General features: G+C 43.5%; 1 protein-coding gene and 1 pseudogene across 2 annotated transcripts in view; both read left to right on the top strand.

Moving 5' to 3' along the window:
* LOC309565780 (transmembrane protein 272-like) overlaps positions 1–22,426 on the top strand; it is a 101,334-nt gene that overhangs the window by 53,452 nt on the left and 25,456 nt on the right. Inside the window, exon 3 of the mRNA XM_082270771.1 lies at positions 7,864–7,902. Within this exon, the coding sequence (XP_082126897.1) occupies positions 7,864–7,902 (39 nt within the window). The remainder of the gene's footprint in view (positions 1–7,863; positions 7,903–22,426) is intronic.
* LOC309565536 lies at positions 11,129–12,799 on the top strand (annotated as a pseudogene). The gene has a single exon. The product of its transcript is annotated as an uncharacterized misc_RNA (transcript).

Raw genomic sequence — 22,426 nt, forward strand, 5'->3', positions numbered from 1 at the left:
GTGTGTGTGTTTATATATATATATATACACATACACATACACACACAGTATCTCACATAAGTGAGTACACCCCTCACATTTTTGTAAATATTTTAATATAACTTTTCATGTGACAACACTGAAGAAATTACACATTGTTACAATGTAAAGTAGTGAGTGTACATCTTGTATAACAGTGTAAATTTGCTGTCCCCTCAAAATAACTCAACACAAAGCCAATAATGTGTAAATAATAAAATACTTACAAAAATGTGAGGGGTGTACTCACTTTTGTGATGTATATCTATATCTATATCTATATATATATATCACAAAAGTGAGTACACCCCTCACATTTTTGTAAATATTTTATTATATCTTTTCATGTGACGACACTGAAGAAATTACACTTTGCTACAATGTGAGTGTACAGCCTGTATACAGGGTGAATTTGCTGTCACATCAAAAAACCTCAACACACAGCCATTAATGTCTAAACCACTGGCAACAAAAGTAAGTACACCCCTAAATGAAAATGTCCAAATTGGGCCCAAAGTGTCAATATTTTGTGTGGCCACCATTAGTTTCCAGCACCCTCTTAATCCTCTTGGGCATGGAGTTCACCAGAGCTTCACAGGTTGTCACTGGAGTCCTCTTCCGCTTCTCCATGATAACACAGAGCTGGTGGATGCTAGAGACCTTGCGCTCCTCCACTTTCTGTTTGAGGATGCCCCACAGATGCTCAATAGGGTTTAGGTCTGGGACCATGCTCAGCCAGTCCATCACCTTTACCCTCAGCTTCTTTAGCAAGGCAGTGGTCGTCTTGGAGGTGTGTTTGAGGTCATAATCATGTTGGAATACTGCCCTGTGGCCCAGTCTCCGAAGGGAGGGGATCATGCTCTGCTTCAGTTTGTCACAGTACATGTTGGCATTCATGGTTTTCTAATGAACTGTAGCTCCCCAATGCTGGCAGCACTCATGCAGACCCCCCCAGACCCTGACACTCCCACCACCATGCTTGACTGTAGGCAAGACACACTTGTCTTTGTACTCCTCACCTGGTTGCCACCACACACGCTTGACACAATCTGAACCAAATACGTTTAGCTTGGTCTCATCAGATCACAGGAAATGGTTCCAGTAATTCATGTCCTTAGTCTGCTTGTCTTCAGCAAACTGTTTGCAGGCTTTCTGGTGCATCATCTTTAGCAGAGGCTTCCTTCTGGGACGACAGCCATGCAGACCAATTTCATGCAGTGTGCGGCATATGGTCTGAGCACTGACAGGCTGACCCCCCACCCCTTCAACCTCTGCAGCCATGCTGGCAGCACTCATACATCTATTTCCCAAAGACCACCTCTGGATATGATGCTGAGCACATGCACTTAACTTCTTTGGTTGACCATGGTGAGGCCTTTTCTGAGTGGAACCTGTCCTGCTAAACCGCTTTATGGTCTTGGCCACCATGCTGCAGCTCAGTTTCAGAGTCTTGGCAATCTTCTTATAGCCTATGCCATCTTTATGTAGGGCAACAATTCTTTTTTTCAGATCCCCAGAGAGTTCTTTGCCATGAGGTGCCATGTTGAACTTCCAGTGACCAGTATGAGATAGTGAGAGCAATAACACCAAATTTAACAAACCTGCTCCCCATTCACACCTGAGTCCTTTTAACACTAACGAGTCGCATGATACCAGGGAGGGAAAATGGCTAATTGAGCCCAATTTTGACATTTGTACTCACTTTTGTTGCCAGCGGTTTAGACTTTACTAGCTGTGCCTTGAGTTATTTTGAGGGGACAGCAAATTTACACTGTTATACAAGCTTTACACTCACTACTTTACATTGTAGCAAAGTGTCATTTCTTCAGTGTTTTCACATAAAAAGGTTTAATAAAATATTTACAAAATGTGAGGGGTGTACTCACTTTTGTGAAATACTCTATATACACTGCTCAGAAAAATTAAAGAAACACTTTTTAATCAGAGTATAGCATCAAGTCAATTAAATATCAATTAATGAAATTAACAGCAGCTGCACTAGATGGGCAGCAATGAAACAACCTCCAAAACCTCCAGGTGGAGGCCAAATACATTTTCCCCCTACCTTTCTGACTGTTTTTTACTAGTTTTGCATTTGGCTAGGGTCAGTGTCTATAGAGGCTGCACAGGCATTCCAACTAACAATAGGTTGGGGTGTACTCACTTTTGTTGCCAGTGGTTTAGACATTATTGGCTGTATGTTGAGTTATTTTGAGGGGACAGCAAATATACACTGTTATACAAGCTGTACACTCACTACTTTACTTAACAGCAAAGTGACATTTCTTCAGTGTTGTCACATGAAAAGATATAATAAAATATTTACAAAAATGTGAGGGGTGTACTCACTTTTGTGAGATCCTGTGTGTATATTTTTTTTATTTTTTTATCAGAGATCCTAGAGAATAAAATGGTGATCATTGCAATTTGTTATGTCACACTGTATTTGCGCAGCAATTTTTTTGGTGGAAAAAATACACTTTAATGAATTCAACAACAACAAAACACAAAATTTACCCCAATTTTTTGTGTAATGTGAAAGATGATGAGTATAGATATCTAATATATGACACTTTAAAAGTGCTGACACTCGTGCAATGGCGCCAAACTTTGATACTTAAAAATCTCTATAGGCTACACTTTTTACAGGTTACCAGTTTAGAGCTACAGAGGTGGTCTTGTGCTGGAATTATTGCTCTTGCTCTAACAATTGCAGTGATACCTCACATGTGTAGTGCGAACGCTGTTCACATATGCAGGCGGAACATACGTGTTCACTTTTACGTGCGAGCACAAGGGGACAGGGGCACTTTAATAAAAAATTTTTTACACTGTCCCTTTTAATCCTTATTTTTATTTTTATCACTTTAATTCCTATTACGTGGAGTGAAAACATCCCATATAATAGGAATAACGCATGAGGTCCTCTTTATGGAGACATGCGGGGTCAATAAGACCCCAGATATCTCCTCTACCCTGAAAAGCATGAGAAAAAAAAAATCGATCTCGGATTTCCAGGAAAAAAACAAACTGGCAGTGCTTACATCTGCCAGAGCCAGAAGTATGTCGCTTGCGGCCTCCCAGGGTCGTCGAGATGGCCGGGGACCATACAGTCCACAGTCAGCTGTATGGTAAAATCGATAGTCCTTCTTCCCGATCGCACAGGAGGGCCCGGAAAGGCACCTTTTCATATGGGAATGCAGCAGCAAGGACAGTTTCAAGTCCCCAACACACAAACAGGTACGGGGGGGGGGGTGGGGGGGTTGTCTTGTAACTGAAATGGGGAGTTTGAAAATGGTAGCAGTTAGAAAATGCTAGAACCTATGCCTTGTAACAGTCAAAAAAAGAGGAGGCTGGAAACCTAATTTTGGCAGTTGAAACGTTCTAGAAACTCTTATGGGGGCTATAAAAAGGGGCTGCGGGGGACAGGTAAACTGCCTGTCGGCCAGAGACGTCCCCCCCCCCCACCGCTGCCTGTAAAAGCAATCCAGTGGCTTGCATAGCAGCTAGGATATTTTTTTACATTAGAAGGAATTTCCGGCTGAAAACAAAGATAATGAGCTGCAGGCACAATTCAGATATCACCACTTCAACCTAAGGATATCATATGATGTCCTAAGGACAGAAAGTGGTTAATCAATTTGCAAATCTAACAATCATAATTTATAGCCTTTTTTTTTTTTTTAACCTTAAAGTGATTATAAAGTCTATTTAGTTTACCATAATGCTTTCTCTGCATTAAAGCGGAGTTCCACCCAGTGCACATTTTTTTTAATAAAAATACCCCCGGGACAGTCAGGGCTAGTACATTCCACAATGGCTAGCCTCTGATCTGTCCCGGGTCGCACTTACCTTTTAGGAGAAATACTTACCTTGAAAAAGTATTCTCCAGCGCTGCCATCTCAGGTGTGGGCAGCTTGAAGCCAGCGCGATCCTCTTTGGCGTCCTCTCCCTTCTTCTTCGGTCCCACGATGCACTGCACCGGCCCCGACGTCACTTCCGGTGCGCGCGCGTCATCCCTCCACAGCTTCTGGGCATGCCCAGAAGCTGTTTAGAAGGGAATGATGCGCGCGCGCCGAAACTGACGTCGGGGCCGGTGCAGGCGCAATGATTCCTGGGAGCGATGACGTTCAGCTCCCAGGAATCATTGCAAAAGCCAGGAAGTGACGACGGGCCGCGGCCGCCGAGGGGAGGAAGAAGGAAGTAAGGTAAGTATATTTTCTCTACAAGGTAAGTAAAAAAAATAAATAAATAATTGCGATTATCCATTTGTTTTTCAGGTGACCCGGAGCGAGAAGATGGAGGTAAGTATAAAATTAGGGTGGAACTCCACTTTAAGATATAAAAACATCCCACTACTTGTCCTACCCACTCTAATCCCTAAACTTACCTGACTCCTTTCACCGCTCCAGCGCAGTCTCAGCTGCAGTACCGCTCCCCTTTCTTCCTGCTCTCACAGGAGGCAATAGGAGCAGTGAGAGCCATAGGCTTCTGCTGTCAGTCAAGTGAAGAGGCAGTGGCGATGTGGCTTAGCGGCGTTGTGTGTGCCTATATACACACACAGCTCGGCTCAGATCCACTTGCACGGGCACTTAGCCCCTGGCACGTTGAGAAGGCACCCAAATGAGGGAGGAGCAGACAGCGCTGAACAGGAGACTGCCAAAGGGGAGGTAGGTAAGGGAGGTAATATCACAGAGCAGGTAAGTAACACATAATTGTTTATTTTACCCAAAAAAAAAAAAAAGCCATTAATTTCGCTTTAATGCAGAGAATGCATTAAGATAAAAAAAAAAAGATTTAGAACCACTTTAGGCTCCATTTACATATATGTGAATTAGATGCATTTTGAACTGCATCCGAATCACATGACATTTGAACTGGCAGCCTTTTCTTTGGAGCCAGTTCACATATATGTAGTGCAGCGGCAGTGTGAATTTGCTGCGATTTAAAGAGTTTAATTAAGGTGTGGGGTTCCCTTTAAAATCCGTACCAGATCTGGAAAATCTCCCATGCGTTTGTTTGTTTTTTTCTTTTTGCTATTTTTTATTGTCGGCAATGGGATTTTTACATTTATTTGTCAGTGGCAAACCCCGTTGACAGCTGATGAGTCATCTGTTATTAAGGACGAGATGGCCATTTTCCCAGCCTGCTCCTTAACATCCAACTAATGTTAAAGATGCCGGTGGCCACCGGCCCCAGAAATTTGCATTTGAACCGCATCTAAATCCCAGCTGAACCACTGCACAGCTGCTTTGGAAATTCGTAGTGAAAAATGAGGGGAAATTCACACTGGACATGTGTGAACTTCGCCTTAAAGTGATTGTAAAGTCTCATTTTTTTATTTTTTTAAAATAAACATGTTTTACTTACCTCCTCTATGCAGTTGGTTTTGCACATAGTAGCCCGGATCCTCCTCTTCTCGGGTCCCTCTTCACTGCTCCTTGCGCCTCCCTCCTATCAAGTGCCCCCACAGCAAGCATTCAGACACGGAGCTGCCATTCAGCCCCGCCCCCTCTCTCTCCTGATTGGCTCACTGACTTTGATTGACATCCGTGGGAGCTAATGGCGCAGCGGCTGTATCTCCTAGGAGTCCTAGGACATCGCTGGACAGAGGGAGCACAGGTAAGTATTAGGGGTGCCGGGGGGCTGCTACACACATAAGGCTTTTTATCTTAACCACTTGCCGAATGCCTGCCGCCTTTTTACTTCGGCAGGGCAGCTTGGCTGCGCCCAGTCACGTAGTACTACATGACAGGAGTGCACGTGGTTTCGGCCGCGCGCGCGCTGTTTAGACACAGCGGGAGGCGGGCCGCAGGAGGAGCGGTGGCGATTGCCGCGGCCCTCCTGTGATTGTCCAGGAAACCGAGAGAAGACCTGCCTGCTTATGTAAACCAAGGAGGCGGATCTTCTTTCAGACAGGCAGGGACAGATCCGCAGTTTCAGCTAAGCTGAAACTGCCATCTGTCTGTGCCTGTCACGGAACCCCCCCCCCCCCCCCACACACACACACACACAGTCAGTAAGCTTACAGGCATACATTTAACCCCTTTGATCACCCTCAGTATAAACCCCTTCCCTGCCAGTGTCATTTATACAGTAACAGTGCATATTATTTAGCACTGACTACTGTATTAGTGTCACTGGTCCCCAAAAAGTGTCAAATGTCAGTTAGGGGCGCGATCTGTCCGCCGCAATGTCGCAGTCCCGCTAAAAATAGAGATAGCTGCCATTACTAATAAAAAGAAAAAAATAAATAAAAAGTCCAAAAATCTATCCCGTAGTTTGTAAACGCTATAACTTTTGCACAAACCAATTAAAATACGCTTTTTGGGATTTTTTTTAACCAAAAATATGTAGCAGAAAACAAATTGGCCTAAACTGATAAAAAAAAAATTTAATTTTTTTACATTTTTTTATTGGGAATGTTTTATAGCAGAAAGTTAGAAATATGGCATTTTTTTCAAAATTGTCGCTCTTTTTTTGTTTATAGCGCAAAATCTAAAAACAGCAGAGGTGATCAAATACCACCAAAAGAAAGCTCTATTTGTGGGAAAAGAAGGACATCAATTGTATTTAGGTACAGCGTCACACAACCACGCAATTTTCCGTTAAAATAACGCTGTGCCGAATCACAAAAATGGCCTTGTCATTAAGGGGGCAAATCCTTCCGGTCCAGAAGTGGTTAATACATTAAATGCATTGAGATAAAAAAAACCTTACTGACTTTACAACTTCTTTAATAATTTAGGGGTCGGTTGTCAGAATATAATGCCCACCCAACCCTAAACCTCTGCCTCCAGAGCATGTCCAGAGCAGCTGGCTCAGCGGGTACAATGTTTGGAAAGGTATCATTCAATAAAATAATCACAGGAAGTAGGTGGCAAACAAAGAGTCCGCGTGTTTTTTTTTTTTTTTTTCTTTTACTAATGATAATGATATCAAGTGAAATTGGAGTTATAGCTCATTGCAACCTTTCATGTTTAGTTTGGTAAAAGGAAAAAAGGAAATTAGATTACTAAGAGGAACAGCTCCATTTTTCCTTTTTTACTGACAGATTTTATAAATCACTATTCTTAGTCATCTATCCTTCTTGCTCTCTGGCTCGGTGTAGAATTCAGGGTGGCAAGGCGACATCAAAGTACCATTTCCAAAATGAAAGCTGATAAAAAAAAATGCTAACAATGCTTACCATATTGAATGTGTTTTCTAGATTGCATTGGCAGATCATTGATTCCGCTTTATAGCTCGTGTTACTCTTTGACTTTTTCATTTTTTATTAACCTAATGCAAGCAGTAATGCTTTTTAAACATAATAATATGCAGTGCCATCTTAAGAGCAGTAAAGGGCCCCGAGCAATGCAGTGCACTGGGGTCCTGCCTACACAATTGCCCACAAGAATAAAAATGCAAATTATCGATAACGCAATATTTATTGGTACAGCATTGCAAGGCTAATGCCAGCTTCCAAGTTCGGCGGCTGGGTCCAGTGAACACACACACACACACACACACGGACGGGAGTCAGACTCAGCTGTCCTGTGTGTGTCTGTTCTCTTGGAGGTGGACAGGCATTCCTGCAGTTGTGGATGCCCCCTTCACGGCCCAAGTGGCCTGACTGCAGCGCAGGGCCGACAAGCGCTTGCCACCTGCTAAGTTCGGCGGCGGGATGCACACAGAAATCGAGACTAATGCTTGGCTGGGGCTGGGTCGCTGGGCAGGTAGGGCCCCCCGGGCAAGTGGGAACCCCCGGGGAACTGCCCAGCTTGCCTATTCGGTAAGATGGCCCTGATAATATGCTTATTTTGTCCTATATAGCTAATTCTCTGTCTTTTCATTTTTCATTAGGAAGTGAAACTCGTTTCTCTCTCAAAGAAAAATGTAAAGGTACGTTAATAATGTGTTTAGCATGCAATAATGGTACATTGTCTCTTGACAGTAAAGGTGTTTTTGTGTATGTTTGCCATTTATAAGAAAATTTACCAGTGGAAGGGCTGCCTAATATACTGTATATACAGTATTTGTATGTATGTATGTATATATATATATATATATATATATATATATATAGGTCATAGGTTTTATGGTTTCCAGTGTTCTAGGTATTCCACTTGCAAACTATTGTCTCCCATTTTTAGTCGTTAAGTTAATTTATCAATAAAAAGAATGAAGAGTAACATTAACAGTAACCCATCAGGAGGGTTAAAGACGGTGGTGAGGCTTTTTTTTTTTTTTTAATAAAGTACAGCTTGCTTATGTACCAATATATGAATATTATACTTGCCTTTCCGAAATGAAAAAGCTTTTCCTGTGTTCTAGGGCAGGCATCACCTCAACCTTTTAAAGAAAACTCCTCCATGACTTCCTGGTATCCGTCCGGCAGGAGCAGTTAGTAAAGTGAGGATGTTCCCTGTATACAAACATAGCCCTCTCCCTCCGAAAGCTCTCTTGCTCCAGAAAACTTGCCCACTGCTCCAAGAGGTAGCTCCTGCCCACCTCTACAGTATCCACCAAATGCTCCAGTGCTGATGTATTTTACTTAACCACTTAAGGACCTGGCCTATTTCTGACACTTGTTTACTAGTTAAAATCAGTATTTTTTGCTAGAAAATAACTTGGAACCCCCAAACATTATATATATAATTTTTTTTTTTAGCAGAGACCCTAGAGAAAAGTGGAAATTGTTGCAATACTTTGTCACACCGTTTTTCAGGTGCGGTCTTAAATTTTTTTTCAAATTAAAAAATAAGAAAACAGTAAAGTTAGCTCAATTTTTTTCTATAATGTGAAAGATAATGTTACGCTGAGTAAATTGATACCTAACATGTCAAGCTTTAAAATTACTCACTCTCATGGAATGGCGACAAATTTGGTACTTAAAAATCTCCATAGGTGGCCCTTTAAAAATTTCTACAGGGGTTACCAGTTTACAGTTACAGAGAAGGTCTAGGGCTAGAATTGTTGCTCTCACTCTAACGATCGCGGCGATACCTCACATGTGGGATTTGAACACAGTTTACATATGTGGGAGCGACTTGTGTATGCGTTCGCTCCTGTGCGTGAGCTCGGAGGCACGAGCACTTTACTTTTTTTTTATTATTATTTATTTTACTTTTTATTTTTTACACAATCCTTTTAAAAAAAACTTTTTTGATCACTTTTATTCCTATTACAAGGAATATAAACATCCCTTGTAATAGAAATAAGCAGGGCAGGGCCTCTTGGGGTCAAAAAGAGCTCAGATCTCATATTTACACTTAAAAGCAATAAAAAAATAAAATAAATTGGCCCTATTAATCCGTTGGGTGGAAGTGATGTTTGACGTCACTCCTGTCCTCCAAGGGCATCGAGTCGAGTGGGGGCCATCCGAGGGGATTGGATCTTTTGCCCCGCTACTGACGGCTTCAGTAAGCTGGGAAAGCGACTGGGAATCGTCGGGAGGGGGTTGGGCACCTCTCCTGCTGCCCATAAAAGTGATCCCGTGGCGAATCTGACGCTGGGACCACTTTTATGGTAAGGTGGACCGTCTGCCGTTTAAAAAACAAAACGGGGTTATGGCAGCTATCTGCTGCCATAACCCTGGTATTTAACACCAAAGTAGTGACGTAAATACATGGTGGGCGGTCCGGAAGTGGTTAATGCTCCTGACTGCATGAAAACCCACCCACCCCTGTAAGGAAAAGGATGGTTAGCACTCAGGATGACATCCAAAAAATTGTATTCCTTTATTAAAAGACAGGTACAAAGCTGTAAAAGCAGCCTACGCATTTCGGACGTTAGTCCTTAGTTATGGCCATGTCCTTCTGAAATGCGTAGACTGTTTTAACAACGTTGAACATGTTTTTTTAATAAAGCAATACCATTTTTTGGATGTCATCCTGTTATGTGGGAAGGTTTTAGTGCCTATACACCTGTTTTCCCACCCACCCCTTTGTGCAGAATGTGAGCACTGCTGAAGGATAATTGTTATACATGGAAAGAGAAAGAGGGAGGGAGGAGAGACAGGGAGAAATGCTATGATGTTCCACATTAGGGAAATATATCTGCACCAACTGCTACTCAGATTTATGTCTCATTCACACCATAAGGTGCATCAGATCTTGTTAATTTTTTGTGCTTTCCTGTAAGCTGCTTTTAGGACAGCCCATTATTTTAATGGACTGCCCTTTGCACATGAAACAAACAAAAATAGTGCAAGCAGACTTTTTAACATTGCGCCCCAACAAACCGCATGGTACTGTAGTACCATATGTTTTGGCGGCCCCAAAATCGCCAGGGTTTGATAGATGTGTGGGGGTGCAAAATTGAATTAATAGCACCCATGCAGTGTAGGAAAAGATGCAAATTTGATGTTTATGTTGGGACCCTGGGACTAATGGAGAGAGGTAGGGAAAACTAATTATTTCCCTTTTTTATTTTATATTTGCCTTATTGATCACTATTGTATTGAACTGTTCCCGTAGGAGTTGAGTTAGATCACCTGTAACGGAACCGCTGACCCACACTGTTTGTGGGCTTCCGTCAGTATACGGCTTCCTCCAGTCTAAAACTAGCTTGACAACTTAGCTTGTATGTGTCTGAAAACAACTAACTCTTTATTGAACAAGAAACATACTTTTTATACACTTGAGAAGTATGTCAGTCACTACATGAACAATGACCCAAATATTCACCCAAAACATCACACAATGGTTAGATTACGAGGTACATCTGACTCATGGCTAATCCGATCTAGACAAGGTTATCATTCACATGCTAATTAACTCAATGCACTTAAACCAGCTGGGATGACAAGACTGCCGGCAACAAAGCTAATACAAAATTACACATTATCCTAAATATAAACACAGGACACCTTATTTTACAGACAATGGCAAGAGGCCCCAGTATCAGTCTGTCCGTCTCCTACATTGAAGTACATTGAATACACATCAAAGCATTGCTTTGATTATTTAGGAGTTACAGACTTCATGGCAACAGTCTACAACAGTCCATAGGTCTCACAGTGTAAAGTGGGAATAAATCTTCATGGTTCTTGACATATATTGTTAATTATTACTGTCCCATTTGAAGTAATCCAAAACATATGCTGTGTCCATTAAGTCCATTGAAGGAATTATTGCAAGCTAGAGGGGGAAACGCCAGCCACGAAACAAAAGCAAACCTTGTAGCAGAGCTCATGGAGGGAGACAGAGCAACCCCTGCAGCGGGCCCACAGGAGGCAAAACGCAGCAAATTTGACAAGGAGCTACAGAGCAGACTGGCCTACTACCCAGAGCCCCACTCAAGAGAAATACTGGACCAGCTGATGGCGGACGTACAAGAATACCTGGTGGTCAAACACCAAGCAAGTCAACGAGCCGTGGAGAGAGCTTCAACGCCTGTCCACATTACCCAGGGGAAGCCCAAGATTCCGTACCAGGCATTTAAAAGCTATACCGAAACCGACGGCGAGGTAGATGATTACCTACAAGATTGCTAAAGGTTATGCCACCTGCACAATATCCGTGCGGAGGATCGAGTACCCCTACTGGCAGGGAGACTATCTGGTCGCGCAGCAGAGGTATACCGTGCCGTACCCGACGAGGACAGTACAGACTATTCCAAGGTGAAGCAGGCCATTCTAGCTAGGTATGGGATTACCTCAGAGACCTACCGCCTAAAGTTCCGAGATATTAAAAAGCTCACCAGAGACACTCAAACAGAATGGGCGCACCGTCTACAACGAGCGGCAAAAGGATGGTTGGAAGCCACCCAAGTCAACACCCTAGAAGACCTGTTCCAGCTAATGGTAATGGAGCAGTTCTTTAACGGGATACCCGCTCATCTGCAGAATTGGGTGCGAGATCGGAAACCACGCACTCTACAAGACGCAGCCAAGTTAGCGGATGAGTTCCAAGATACCAGGAGGGAACAGCACACTCAATCCAGAGCAGCCTATGGATCTACAGCACCAGTACCAGCCGTAACCGCAGCTGTCCCAGCACGCCCGGGGGTAAGCAATAACACCTACACCCCTAGGTATCAGGCTCGCCCCCAGATACGATGCCACACCTGCAACCAGCAGGGACATATGCAGCGGGACTGCCCCCGCAACCGACCACGGCCCAGCTGGAATACCCCGGCACCCAACAACCGGGCAGCGGTTCATTGTGCCCAAGCAGAACCCTACAGAGTACCCGAGGTCCCAGCTTCCATTGAGGAACCTCTGGGTACGCTACATGAAGTCAACCCTATCCAAGCAGCCTCTGACAACCACCAAGGGCACCGACAAGAGGTACAGATGTAGGGGAGAAAGGTACAGGGGTTGCGAGACTCTGGAGCTACTATAACGCTGGTCCGCCACCACCTAGTACCCAAGGGCAACCTCACAGGGGAGTGTGTGGCAGTACGTGTAGCAGGGGGAGCGATCTACAAGATCCCCACTGCCAAGGTACACCTGAATTGGGGAGCGGGGAATGGGAATGTGGAGGTGGGCATGATGCAGGATTTACCAGCAGATGTTATTTTGGGCAACGACCTGGGGGAGCTGACTTCAGCTTTTGTCCCCCAATCTACAATCCACGAAGCTTATCCGGTTGTGACCTGGCAGCAGGCTCACACCCCAGCACCACCTAACCACTCTGAGGCTCAGGTAAGCAATGTGCCCCCCATGCCTAATGTCACTCCCTGCACGTCCCCCCTAGAATTTGGGTCGGAGGTGGCCCTAGACCCTTCCTTACAGTTGTATAAAGACCGTGTAGATAAAAATCAGGCAAGGTTAGAAGGGGAAAGATGCACATGAGAAAAGGGACTCCTATACCGCCAAGCCGAGAAGGTAATAGCCGGATCGATCCCCATACCCATTAAGCAATTAATTGTTCCCCGGAAATATAGATTGGAACTAGTGCATAGTGCACGACATACCCCTGTCCGGACACTTAGGGATCAGTCATACTAAAAACAGGCTAACCCAGAATTTCTTTTGGCCAGGTATCTCACAGGATGTACAGCGATATTGCCAGACCTGTGATACCTGCCAAAGGGTAGGGAAGAGGGGTGACCGATACAAGGCCCGGCTACGATCTCTTCCCATAATTGAGGAACCCTTTAGCCGGGTCGCAGTATATATAATAGGCCCCTAAACTAAACCTAGCCCATCCGGCAAGAAGTACGTCCTAACTGTGGTAGACTACGCTACCAGATACCCTAAGGCAGTGGCCTTGACAAATGTGCACGCAGAAACGGTAGCAGATGCCCTGATGCGAATATTCTCCCGCATTGGATTTCCCCAGGAGATTATTTCGGATAGGGGCACTCAGTTCACCGCCGAAGTAACGCACCAGCTCTGGAAGATATGTGGGGTACAGCAGATCTTGAACTCCGCATATCACCCCCAGTCCATTGGGCTCTGTGAAGGTTTTTAACGGCACCCTCAAACAGATGATCCGTACGTTCATGGATACCCAGAAAGACTGGGAAAGGTTCCTTCCCCACTTAATGTTTGCATATAGGGAGGTACCCCAAGAATCCACCGGATTCTCCCCTTTCGAACTTCTGTTCGGAAGGAGAGTGAGGGGCCCCCTAGGTTTAATCCGGGAACATTGGGAAGGAGAAGGGACCATTAATGGTACACCTATCGTACCATATGTGCTGGAGTTTAGGGAATGCCTGGAGGCCCTGACTCAGACTGTACGCGTCAACCTCCAGGCGGCCCAACAACGACAGAGCCGATGGTACGATAGGGGAGCCAGGGGCCGCAGCTTTCAAGTTGGGCAAAAAGTATTAATTTTACGACCGGTCCACAAAGACAAGCTGCAGGCCTCCTGGCAGGGCCCATACAAAGTGGTAGAACAAATATGTGACACCACCTATGTGATTGGTCCAGTCGCAGGCGTAAGAGCCAAACGCATGCTCCACGTGAACATGCTCAAACCCTACTATGAGAGAACGGAGGATGTGGCAGCAATCTGTGCGCCCGCCTTCGACGAGTTTGAGAATCTTCCCTTACCAGACCTTCTGGGGGAGGATGATATGATCGGCACCTTAGATGAGGTTCAGCTGGGGGTAAGGTTAAACCCCCAAGAGTGCATCCAGGCACGGCAATTGATAACCACGAAGGGAGCAACATTCTCAAACGTACCTGGATACACTCCCCTGGTGATGCACCGAGTAGACATTTCAGGACAGCCACCCCTCAGACAGACTCCCTACAGAATACCTGAGGCTGTCAAGGAACACATGAGACGGGAGATACAAGAGATGCTCCGTCTCGGAAACATAGAACCCTCAGATAGTCCTTGGGCTTCTCCGGTGGTCTTGGTACCGAAGAAGAATGGAACTAGCCGCTTCTGTGTAGACTACCGGAGACTCAATGACAAAACAGTATCAGATGCTTACCCCATGCCCAGGATAGACGAGCTCTTAGATCAAATAGCCAGAGGTCGATACCTCACGACCATCGATCTATGTAAGGGATATTGGCAAATCCCCCTAGCCCCCAGATGCCATTCCCAAGTCGGCCTTTGTCACCACCTTTGGGTTGTACCAATTCAAGGTCATGCCAATCGGGATGAAAAATGCCCCAGCCACGTTCCAACGGATGGTGGATCAGCTGCTTGATGGCTTCCAAGATTATGCATGTGCATACTTGAATGACATAGCGATTTTTAGTGAGACTTGGGAGGAGCATCTGAGACACATAGGAGCGGTGATAGACCGGATCAGAGAGGCCGTTCTAACCCTCAAACCAAGCAAATGTCATATTGGGATGGCGGAAGTGCAGTACTTGGGATACCGGGTTGGATGTGGGGAAACAAAAGCCTGAACCCGCCAAAGTTGAGGCAGTGGCCAAGTGGCCAACCCCCGTACAAAATCCCAGGTTTTAGCATTCCTAGGGACGGCTGGCTACTACCGCAAATTCGTCCCGAACTACAGCACCCTGGCAAAACCCCTCACTGACCTGACTAGAAAGCACCTACCCCGCCAAGTAGTATGGGCCCCAGAGTGTAAACAGGCATTCCAACAGCTCAAACAGGCCCTTCTTAATAGTCCTGTACTAGCGGCTCCCAATCCATCTAAACGATTCCTGGTTCACACAGATGCTTCAATGTTTGGATTGGGCGCGGTATTGAGCCAGGTCGGAGAAGATGGCGGAGAACACCCTGTAGCTTACTTGAGCAGGAAGCTTCTCCCCAGGGAAGTGAGCTACGCCGCCATAGAAAAAGAATGCCTGGCTGTGGTGTGGGCCCTAAAGAAGCTTCAGCCCTACTTGTATGGACAACAGTTCACCCTACTCACGGATCACAACCCGTTCCTATGGCTAAACCGAGTGGCAGGGGACAATGCCCGGTTGTTGCGCTGGAGTTTGGCGTTACAACCATATGACTTTACTATTCACTACCGCCCCAGAAAACAGAATGGCAATGCTGACGGGTTATCGCGACAAACTGAACTGGAAAAAATGATCTGTGAGTACTCCTCCGGATATCCCCAAGCCGATCCGTTAGGATCAGACTGTGTATGCCGGCTTGCTTCTGGGGGAGCATTGTGGCAAACACAGCCACTGTATATTGTCCTTCGTGTATGCATTGTTTATTGCATGTGTATACCTTTTAAGAACCAAGTGTTTGTAGTGTGGTTTGTGTGGAGATAGTGAGAACTCTTTCACTTGGGACTATCATAGTTCTGAGCAGTGTCCCTCAGGAGATGTGTGGGGTGGGGTTTGTTATTGTGAATACCTGCATTTCATTGTCACATTGTTCCTGTCGGCCTTGTAAGCATATTATGGGATGTGTGTTTATGTGGAATGGCTCGAAGAGGGAGGGGTTTTGGCAGAGTGTAGATCCCTTGTGTTTTCAATAAACATTCATTCTAGTTGTTGACTCCCAGCCTATGTGTCGTCTAGTCCTTGGGAGGGAAGAATGGTATAACGCTACCTGGATTGTTGCATGCTGTACCTGCCTATTTGGAATATTACCTGTTTTCCTGTCTACCAGCGGAGACCCTGTAGATTGAACTACTTCTCCGCTACACCCCTGCTCTACTGAGTCTGGCCAGAGATCCTTAAAATGGCAATGGCATTCATGTGTGGGCCTAAAATAGGAAAACTCCAGAGGAATTATGTGCCAACCTAATATTTTAAAACACTCTCCTGCTAGCGTCATTTGTGTTCCCACGTATAAATAACAAGATGTAATATTATACTATTGCAGCACAGTATTGTTTCCTGTACAAGATTCCTCCAATAGCAACTGACATCAGTGTGACAAAATATTAAAATGACTCAACCATAATGTGAAAAAAATGATACGAATACAGTGAGTCCTTAAAGCTTCTGTGCAATTTTCAGTGTTAATGTCCTCATTTATGATTGTTCATTAATTAACCAATCGATTTGTTGTATGATCCTCTTATACACTCATGTGCATATTCCACCTAATACTGTGCAATCCCCTTCACTGACATGCATATATACTCTCACCTCTTGTATTTAACTCAAAAGTATTTTATGTCCGAATGCACTTTTCCCCTTTTAACCAGGGTTGGTATAGCCACGATTACTCTCCAGCACAGGTTCTCCACCAGAAGTCAACCCATATCCTTCCTCGTGCCCCGTATTGCTCCAAAGTTCATAAAAAATAGACCATCGTAGTGTATTACTGTTTCCCACAAATATTTTTTAAAATAATAGAATCATACTCAGATTAAAATGTGCACTGCAGTAAAAAGGCTGATTCCCCCACTTCCTGAATGGAAGGGGTAGTGTACTGGATGGAATGTCTGTGCAAGTTGCAATATGTTGGCCCCACTAAAAGAGCTCTAGCCAAGAGGGTACAGGAACACGTGTACCACATTTCTATGGGTTTTAGGAAACAATTTTTTTTATAAGCATTTTGCATTCTATCATAAGGACCCAGCAGGATTAAAATGTTGGGGAATTAAAAAAATAAACATTGGCGGGGGAATAATAAAGTCATGCCCCTTAGTCAGAAGGAATGGATTTATCACCTGCAGACTCTGGTACCTAAATGGTTAAACATTGATTTTAATATTAATTGTTGAAGATTTTTAAAGAGTTGATTTTTAGGTTGTCTTATTTTGCGAAACTTTGACCCATAGGTGTCACTTACAGTATTTTTGTTATTACTTATTGATCATATTTTTATACAATTTTTGTTATTTTTAATGTCTTTAATTTAGATTTTATAGGTATTAAAGAATCATGTATATGTTTATTTTTATTATGTAGGGGAGAAGCATAAGGTATGTTAAGATGGGAGGGTATTGAATAATTTAATAACACATATTTAGTATAATCAATATCTCTATTAGGATGAAATTGAAGGGTTAATACTGCTGTGCATCAATATAGGTAGCTCACATGATGTGCTGGTAAAGTTCTAAAGTCCGAAATATTAAAATGGCCTCAATAAACCAGCCCTGGCACTAGTAATGTCTCAGGCTACAAGAAAATGGCGACCACAATTGCATACAATCATTGCTAGGACAATGTAAACAATGCAGTGAATAAAATGTGGCTGAGTGGTGACCTAACGCATATGGCCAGAGCGATGACTTTAAGCCACAGAACCATAAGTATGCGAGCTGCCATCTTGTAAGTGAACAAGGAGTTGTTTTCTTAAGAGGGAATTAGCCCTTTTACTGTTGTGCAGTGTTATTTAAATAAATATCGGTGGGAAACAGGAATACACTATGATGGTCTATTTTTTCCTGAACTGCTGTTTGTTCTGCACTGAAATCCCTACAGTGCTGTCACCCTGTAGACACCCTCCCCCATGTAAAAATGCTACATTAAAAAAAGCAATCTTGCAGGTTCCTCAGCTTTTCCAGTTTGCCACCGAAAATCTGAGTTTCCTAGTGACAGATATAGAAACCACCTTATACAGGTCTTCTGTAAAAGGGATAATAGAAACCTAGTCTGGAATCTGCACTATTATGATGAAACAGAGATTTTAGTCTAGATGACAAGATGATCTTGGTTTTTAACGGTCAGATATGGAAGGTATGTCACTTGGAGAAAACTGAGACAAGAGGACCATGCTGAGAGAAGAAAAGCTTACCAATTTGTTGCTGTTTTCCATCTTTGCAAAAGCTCATCTTTTCACTGATGTGGAAGATTATATACTACAAAAAATTGCGTGTATATCCCTCGCGCCTAGGGGTGTCCCAACAAGTGGGTTTTAAATTAAATAAATATACGTAAAGTGCAGCTTCTACAGGGAATAGAATGTAGTATAAGTAAGACCCCAAAAGATTTGCGGCCAACTATAGCGCTTGCTTGGAATAAAACAGGACTGGATAATGACTAGTCAATACCCAGGGTTGGAATATTGGTGGGCTTTAAATAAAGTGCTGGGTGCTATCAAATAATCCAATAATGATAAACCATTAATTTCTAAAATTTAAGGTAAATATCACAAAAATGGATGACGGATAAGCAGTAATAATATTAATGGTGAGGAAGGTGCGAAAAGGGAGTGCAAAACCAATCAAATAAATATGTCAAATAAATAAATAATATCACAGTACATAATATATTCAATAAATTACATCAAAAGGGTGCCTCAAGTGCAAATGTGCAGGTAAAAAAAGTCCATATATAAGTTCATAGGTGAAAATGCAAGTATATCTTGAGTGCTAATAAAGGAAAAGTGCAGGTGCTCTGTGTCGAATCCTCCAATGATCCAAATGCTGGTACTTGTGGTGTCACCGTGGGGGATAATAGGAGAATACACTCACCAGATGCTGTGGGTCCTATATACCATACGGTATTAAGACCTATAATCACTTTATGGCCACCAGGGCCAGAGAGGACACTGCTGGGCTTTGTAGTACCGCGATGATCCAGAATCCCCCTCCTGGATAGCCTTGATCCGCAGGATCTGGTCAGGGTATGCAGGGTAAAAAAAGCTCCAGATAATGTAATACCATTAAAAATTGTTTTTAATAGGGTAAGTAGGTATACAGTACAAAAAAACAAAATTTCGCCAGCCAAAATGGTGCCCGTGAGTGGAGAGCGGTGAATATCGGCTTGAGTGATATTATTTATTTATTTATTTGATTGGTTTTGCACTCACTTTTAGCACCTTCCTCACCATTAATATTATTACTGCTTATCCGTCGTCCATTTTTGTGATATTTACCTTAAATTTTAGAAATTAATGGTTTATCATTATTGGATTATTTGATAGCACCCTACCCAGCACTTTATTTAAAGCCCACCAATATTCCAACCCTGGGTATTGACTAGTCATTATCCAGTCCTGTTTTATTCCAAGCAAGCGCTATAGTTGGCCACAAATCCTTTGGGGTCTTACTTATACTTTTCACTGATGTGCCTGCTCCGTAGAGGAAGATGGCAAAGCAATAAATGAATGCTGAATAAAAAAGACTAGAAGAAATATCAGAAACACACAAGGACAAGTCCAGAACAAATACCTGGAGAGGGAAGCAGCGACCAGGACTAAAGGAACCGTCGTTTAAACCCTTGCACATGCACCAGCATGATCAACTGACATCAAGCCCATGCTTAGAGCACTGACCTCTCCTGTTTGTATACAGACAAGAGTGCCCCTTGTCCTATGTATTGGCCTGAAAGTAAATAACTCAACACCAAGTTCACTATCTAAACCACTTATATATTTATATATGGTGATCATATCCCCCGTTACTTTCCTCTTCTCAAGAGAGGATAAATTCAGTTCAGCTTTTCATTGCCTTTCATCAGTTTGGTTGCCCTTCTCTTCACTTTCTCTGGTCCTCCCTCTAATATCCTTTTTCTGAACTGATGTACAAAAGTGAACTGCGTGTTCAAGATGAGGTCTTATGAAAAAGAAACACTTAGAAAACCCTCTATATACACTATCCATAGTTGTTCCAAAGGAAGGAAAAAAGCCCCAAAAAACATGATCCAATTTGCTCCATGAGGGGAAAAATTCCTTCCTCATACCCCAAGAGGCAGTTGGATATTCCCTGGATCAATTACCCCTGGTGTTATTACCCATAAATGTCAATATCCACTTTAGTTTTGTGTATTTAGGAATGCATCCAGATCTGTCTACTGAGCTGGCCAGAACTAGTTGTTAAAGGAGTCTAGTCAACATTTTCACAGCTCTTTCTGTTAAGAAGCCTTTCTGTATGTCGGAGTTATAAATGGCTGTCAATCTTTACCACTCTATAAAAAAAAAAAAAACTCTACAAAAAATTGGTTAGCATCTTGTTGAAAAGGAACTTGTGCTTTGCCCATGTGGGCTGAGCAATAGATTTACTTTAATGGTGGCCCCACTTTCACTACCCCTTTCACTACCCTGCTACTTTGTTTTATCATTGGGACTGCAGAGAGGAAGAGCTCAGGACTGTCACATGGGAGGAAGGCGAGGTAGTCACATCCTTCTCCATACCTGGAAGTACCAGGTATTTCTGCTTGCCCCTGGCAGTCAAACAGTGGTGGGGAGTGTAGGGAAGCATACGAGGGGACCGTATAGTCTGTTCTGAGTTTGTTTTTCTTTTGTACTTTGAGGTAAATAATTGTACTATTATGTGTTAGGGTCCATTCACACTAGCGCGACTTGTCAGGCGACTTGGTCGCCTGACAAGTCGCGGTCGGTCGCTCGCCATTGAATAGTACAGGACCCGTTCTAATAGGAGCGACACAAGTCGCTCCGACTTAGAAAAAGGGCCCTGTACTACTTTGGGGCGACCTGGAGGCGACTTGCATTGACCTAAATTATATGAAGTCCCTGCAAGTCGCGCCGAGGTCGCGGTGCACAGGTCGCCCCAGCAAGTTGTGTCGCGCCAGTCTGAATGGGCGCTTAATGTTTAAAAGCTTCATTTTATGTATACTTTGTAATTATACATGTATACAGGTGAAGTCAACATTTGTTAAAGAGACACTTTAATTTTGGGGTGGAGGGGCAAAATGCTGTAGGCATGAAGTGCATACACAAAAAAAAAGATGTTATTTACTTTTTGCGGCCATATTGCATAGAGCAGCCCTTTTCCTTCTCTTCTGGAATTCCCTGCCAATGCTCACCTCTCCTTCTTCCTCTGGGTGTCCCCTCAGCAAGCTATGTGCTAAATGGGCACCCATGTGGGTACATTACCGAGCTCCTGAGCCAGGCTGAATGTGTCCATAGACACACACAGCACTGCTTGCCCACACCCCCTATTCCTCCCTCACAGGATTTGTTTGACAATCCTGGGAGCCGGCGGTTCTCAAGAGTCCCCTGTGAGACCAGGAAGAGAGAGCAGCGCCACTGAGGATGAGCACAGCGTTGGATTGAGCAAGGATTCAGGTACGTTTTAAAGCGGAGGAGGGGGGCAGGTATTGGAATGCAGAGACTGCATTAACCCCTTAGTGCCGGGTGCGCGCTCAAGCATGGTTTACATTTTGGTACGCATATATGCGACCTCTCTGCGTTAAGGCCCATACGTGGAGAGGCCACATATATGTGTATAGCCATCGTGAAGAGGTTAAGGTAAAAAAACATTTTGCGTTTATAACCACTTTAGGCCCTGCCCCCTACAATTTCAGCAGGCCCATGATGGCTCCCCTCACTGTCTAGTAGGAAGTTCACAGAAGGCAGGAAAGGGCAGGCAAGCTTTAGCAAGTGAAGAAGTTTTGCCTATCACAATGGCCTCAGATTTGGATGATGTAGGAGCCTGCTACAGATACATTTATACCTGACATACATTGATGCTTCTAAGATTACTAGATGGACTAAGTGATAAATATACATAGACTCTGTATACAACATTTATAAGCGGAATTGCTCATGACTTTAGAGTAGAATACAGAATGAGCTTTTGCACATTTAATAATGCTGTGAAGCTTATTCCTGTCTAGACTAGATTACTACATTCTTGTGTCAGCATTAGGATGTGCACATTATTAAGGCACACTTGGCAGATATCCGGCTTTACTGGAATATGGCTGCTATTCTAGTAGATCAATACTCGTTTAGGAATAGGTCATGTTGGACATTAAAATTGTAAGATACCCAAAAGCAAACATATATTATATTGCAACTTACCAATTCTTGGATGTAATGGCTGCATTGGTTTTCTTTCTGTTATTTTCATTTGGTGATCCAGCCAGTAAGTCTGTTGTTTTTCAAAAGAATAAACTGTCTTGCAGATGTAGCAGTTAGAGGGTTAAGATAACCCATTTACCACAGGGGTGCTTACAATGATCAGCTTTTACTTTTGCTGTAATTGCTTTTAAAGTATTAGCAGGAGTTTGGCTTTAATTTGTTACTGTATCTAAACCTGCTAGTGCATCTAACACTCCCCTACCCCCAGACTGTCAATGCTGCTGTCCAAAGTTGCCCTCTGTGCTGCTTCATCCAGCATTGTGTCTTGCTAAAACAAGAGATGTGTTACTGGCTAAAACACCAAAAACAGAGGGGGA

Source organism: Pelophylax lessonae, assembly GCF_965119305.1.
Source record: "Pelophylax lessonae genome assembly, chromosome: 10".
Lineage (NCBI taxonomy): Eukaryota > Metazoa > Chordata > Amphibia > Anura > Ranidae > Pelophylax > Pelophylax lessonae.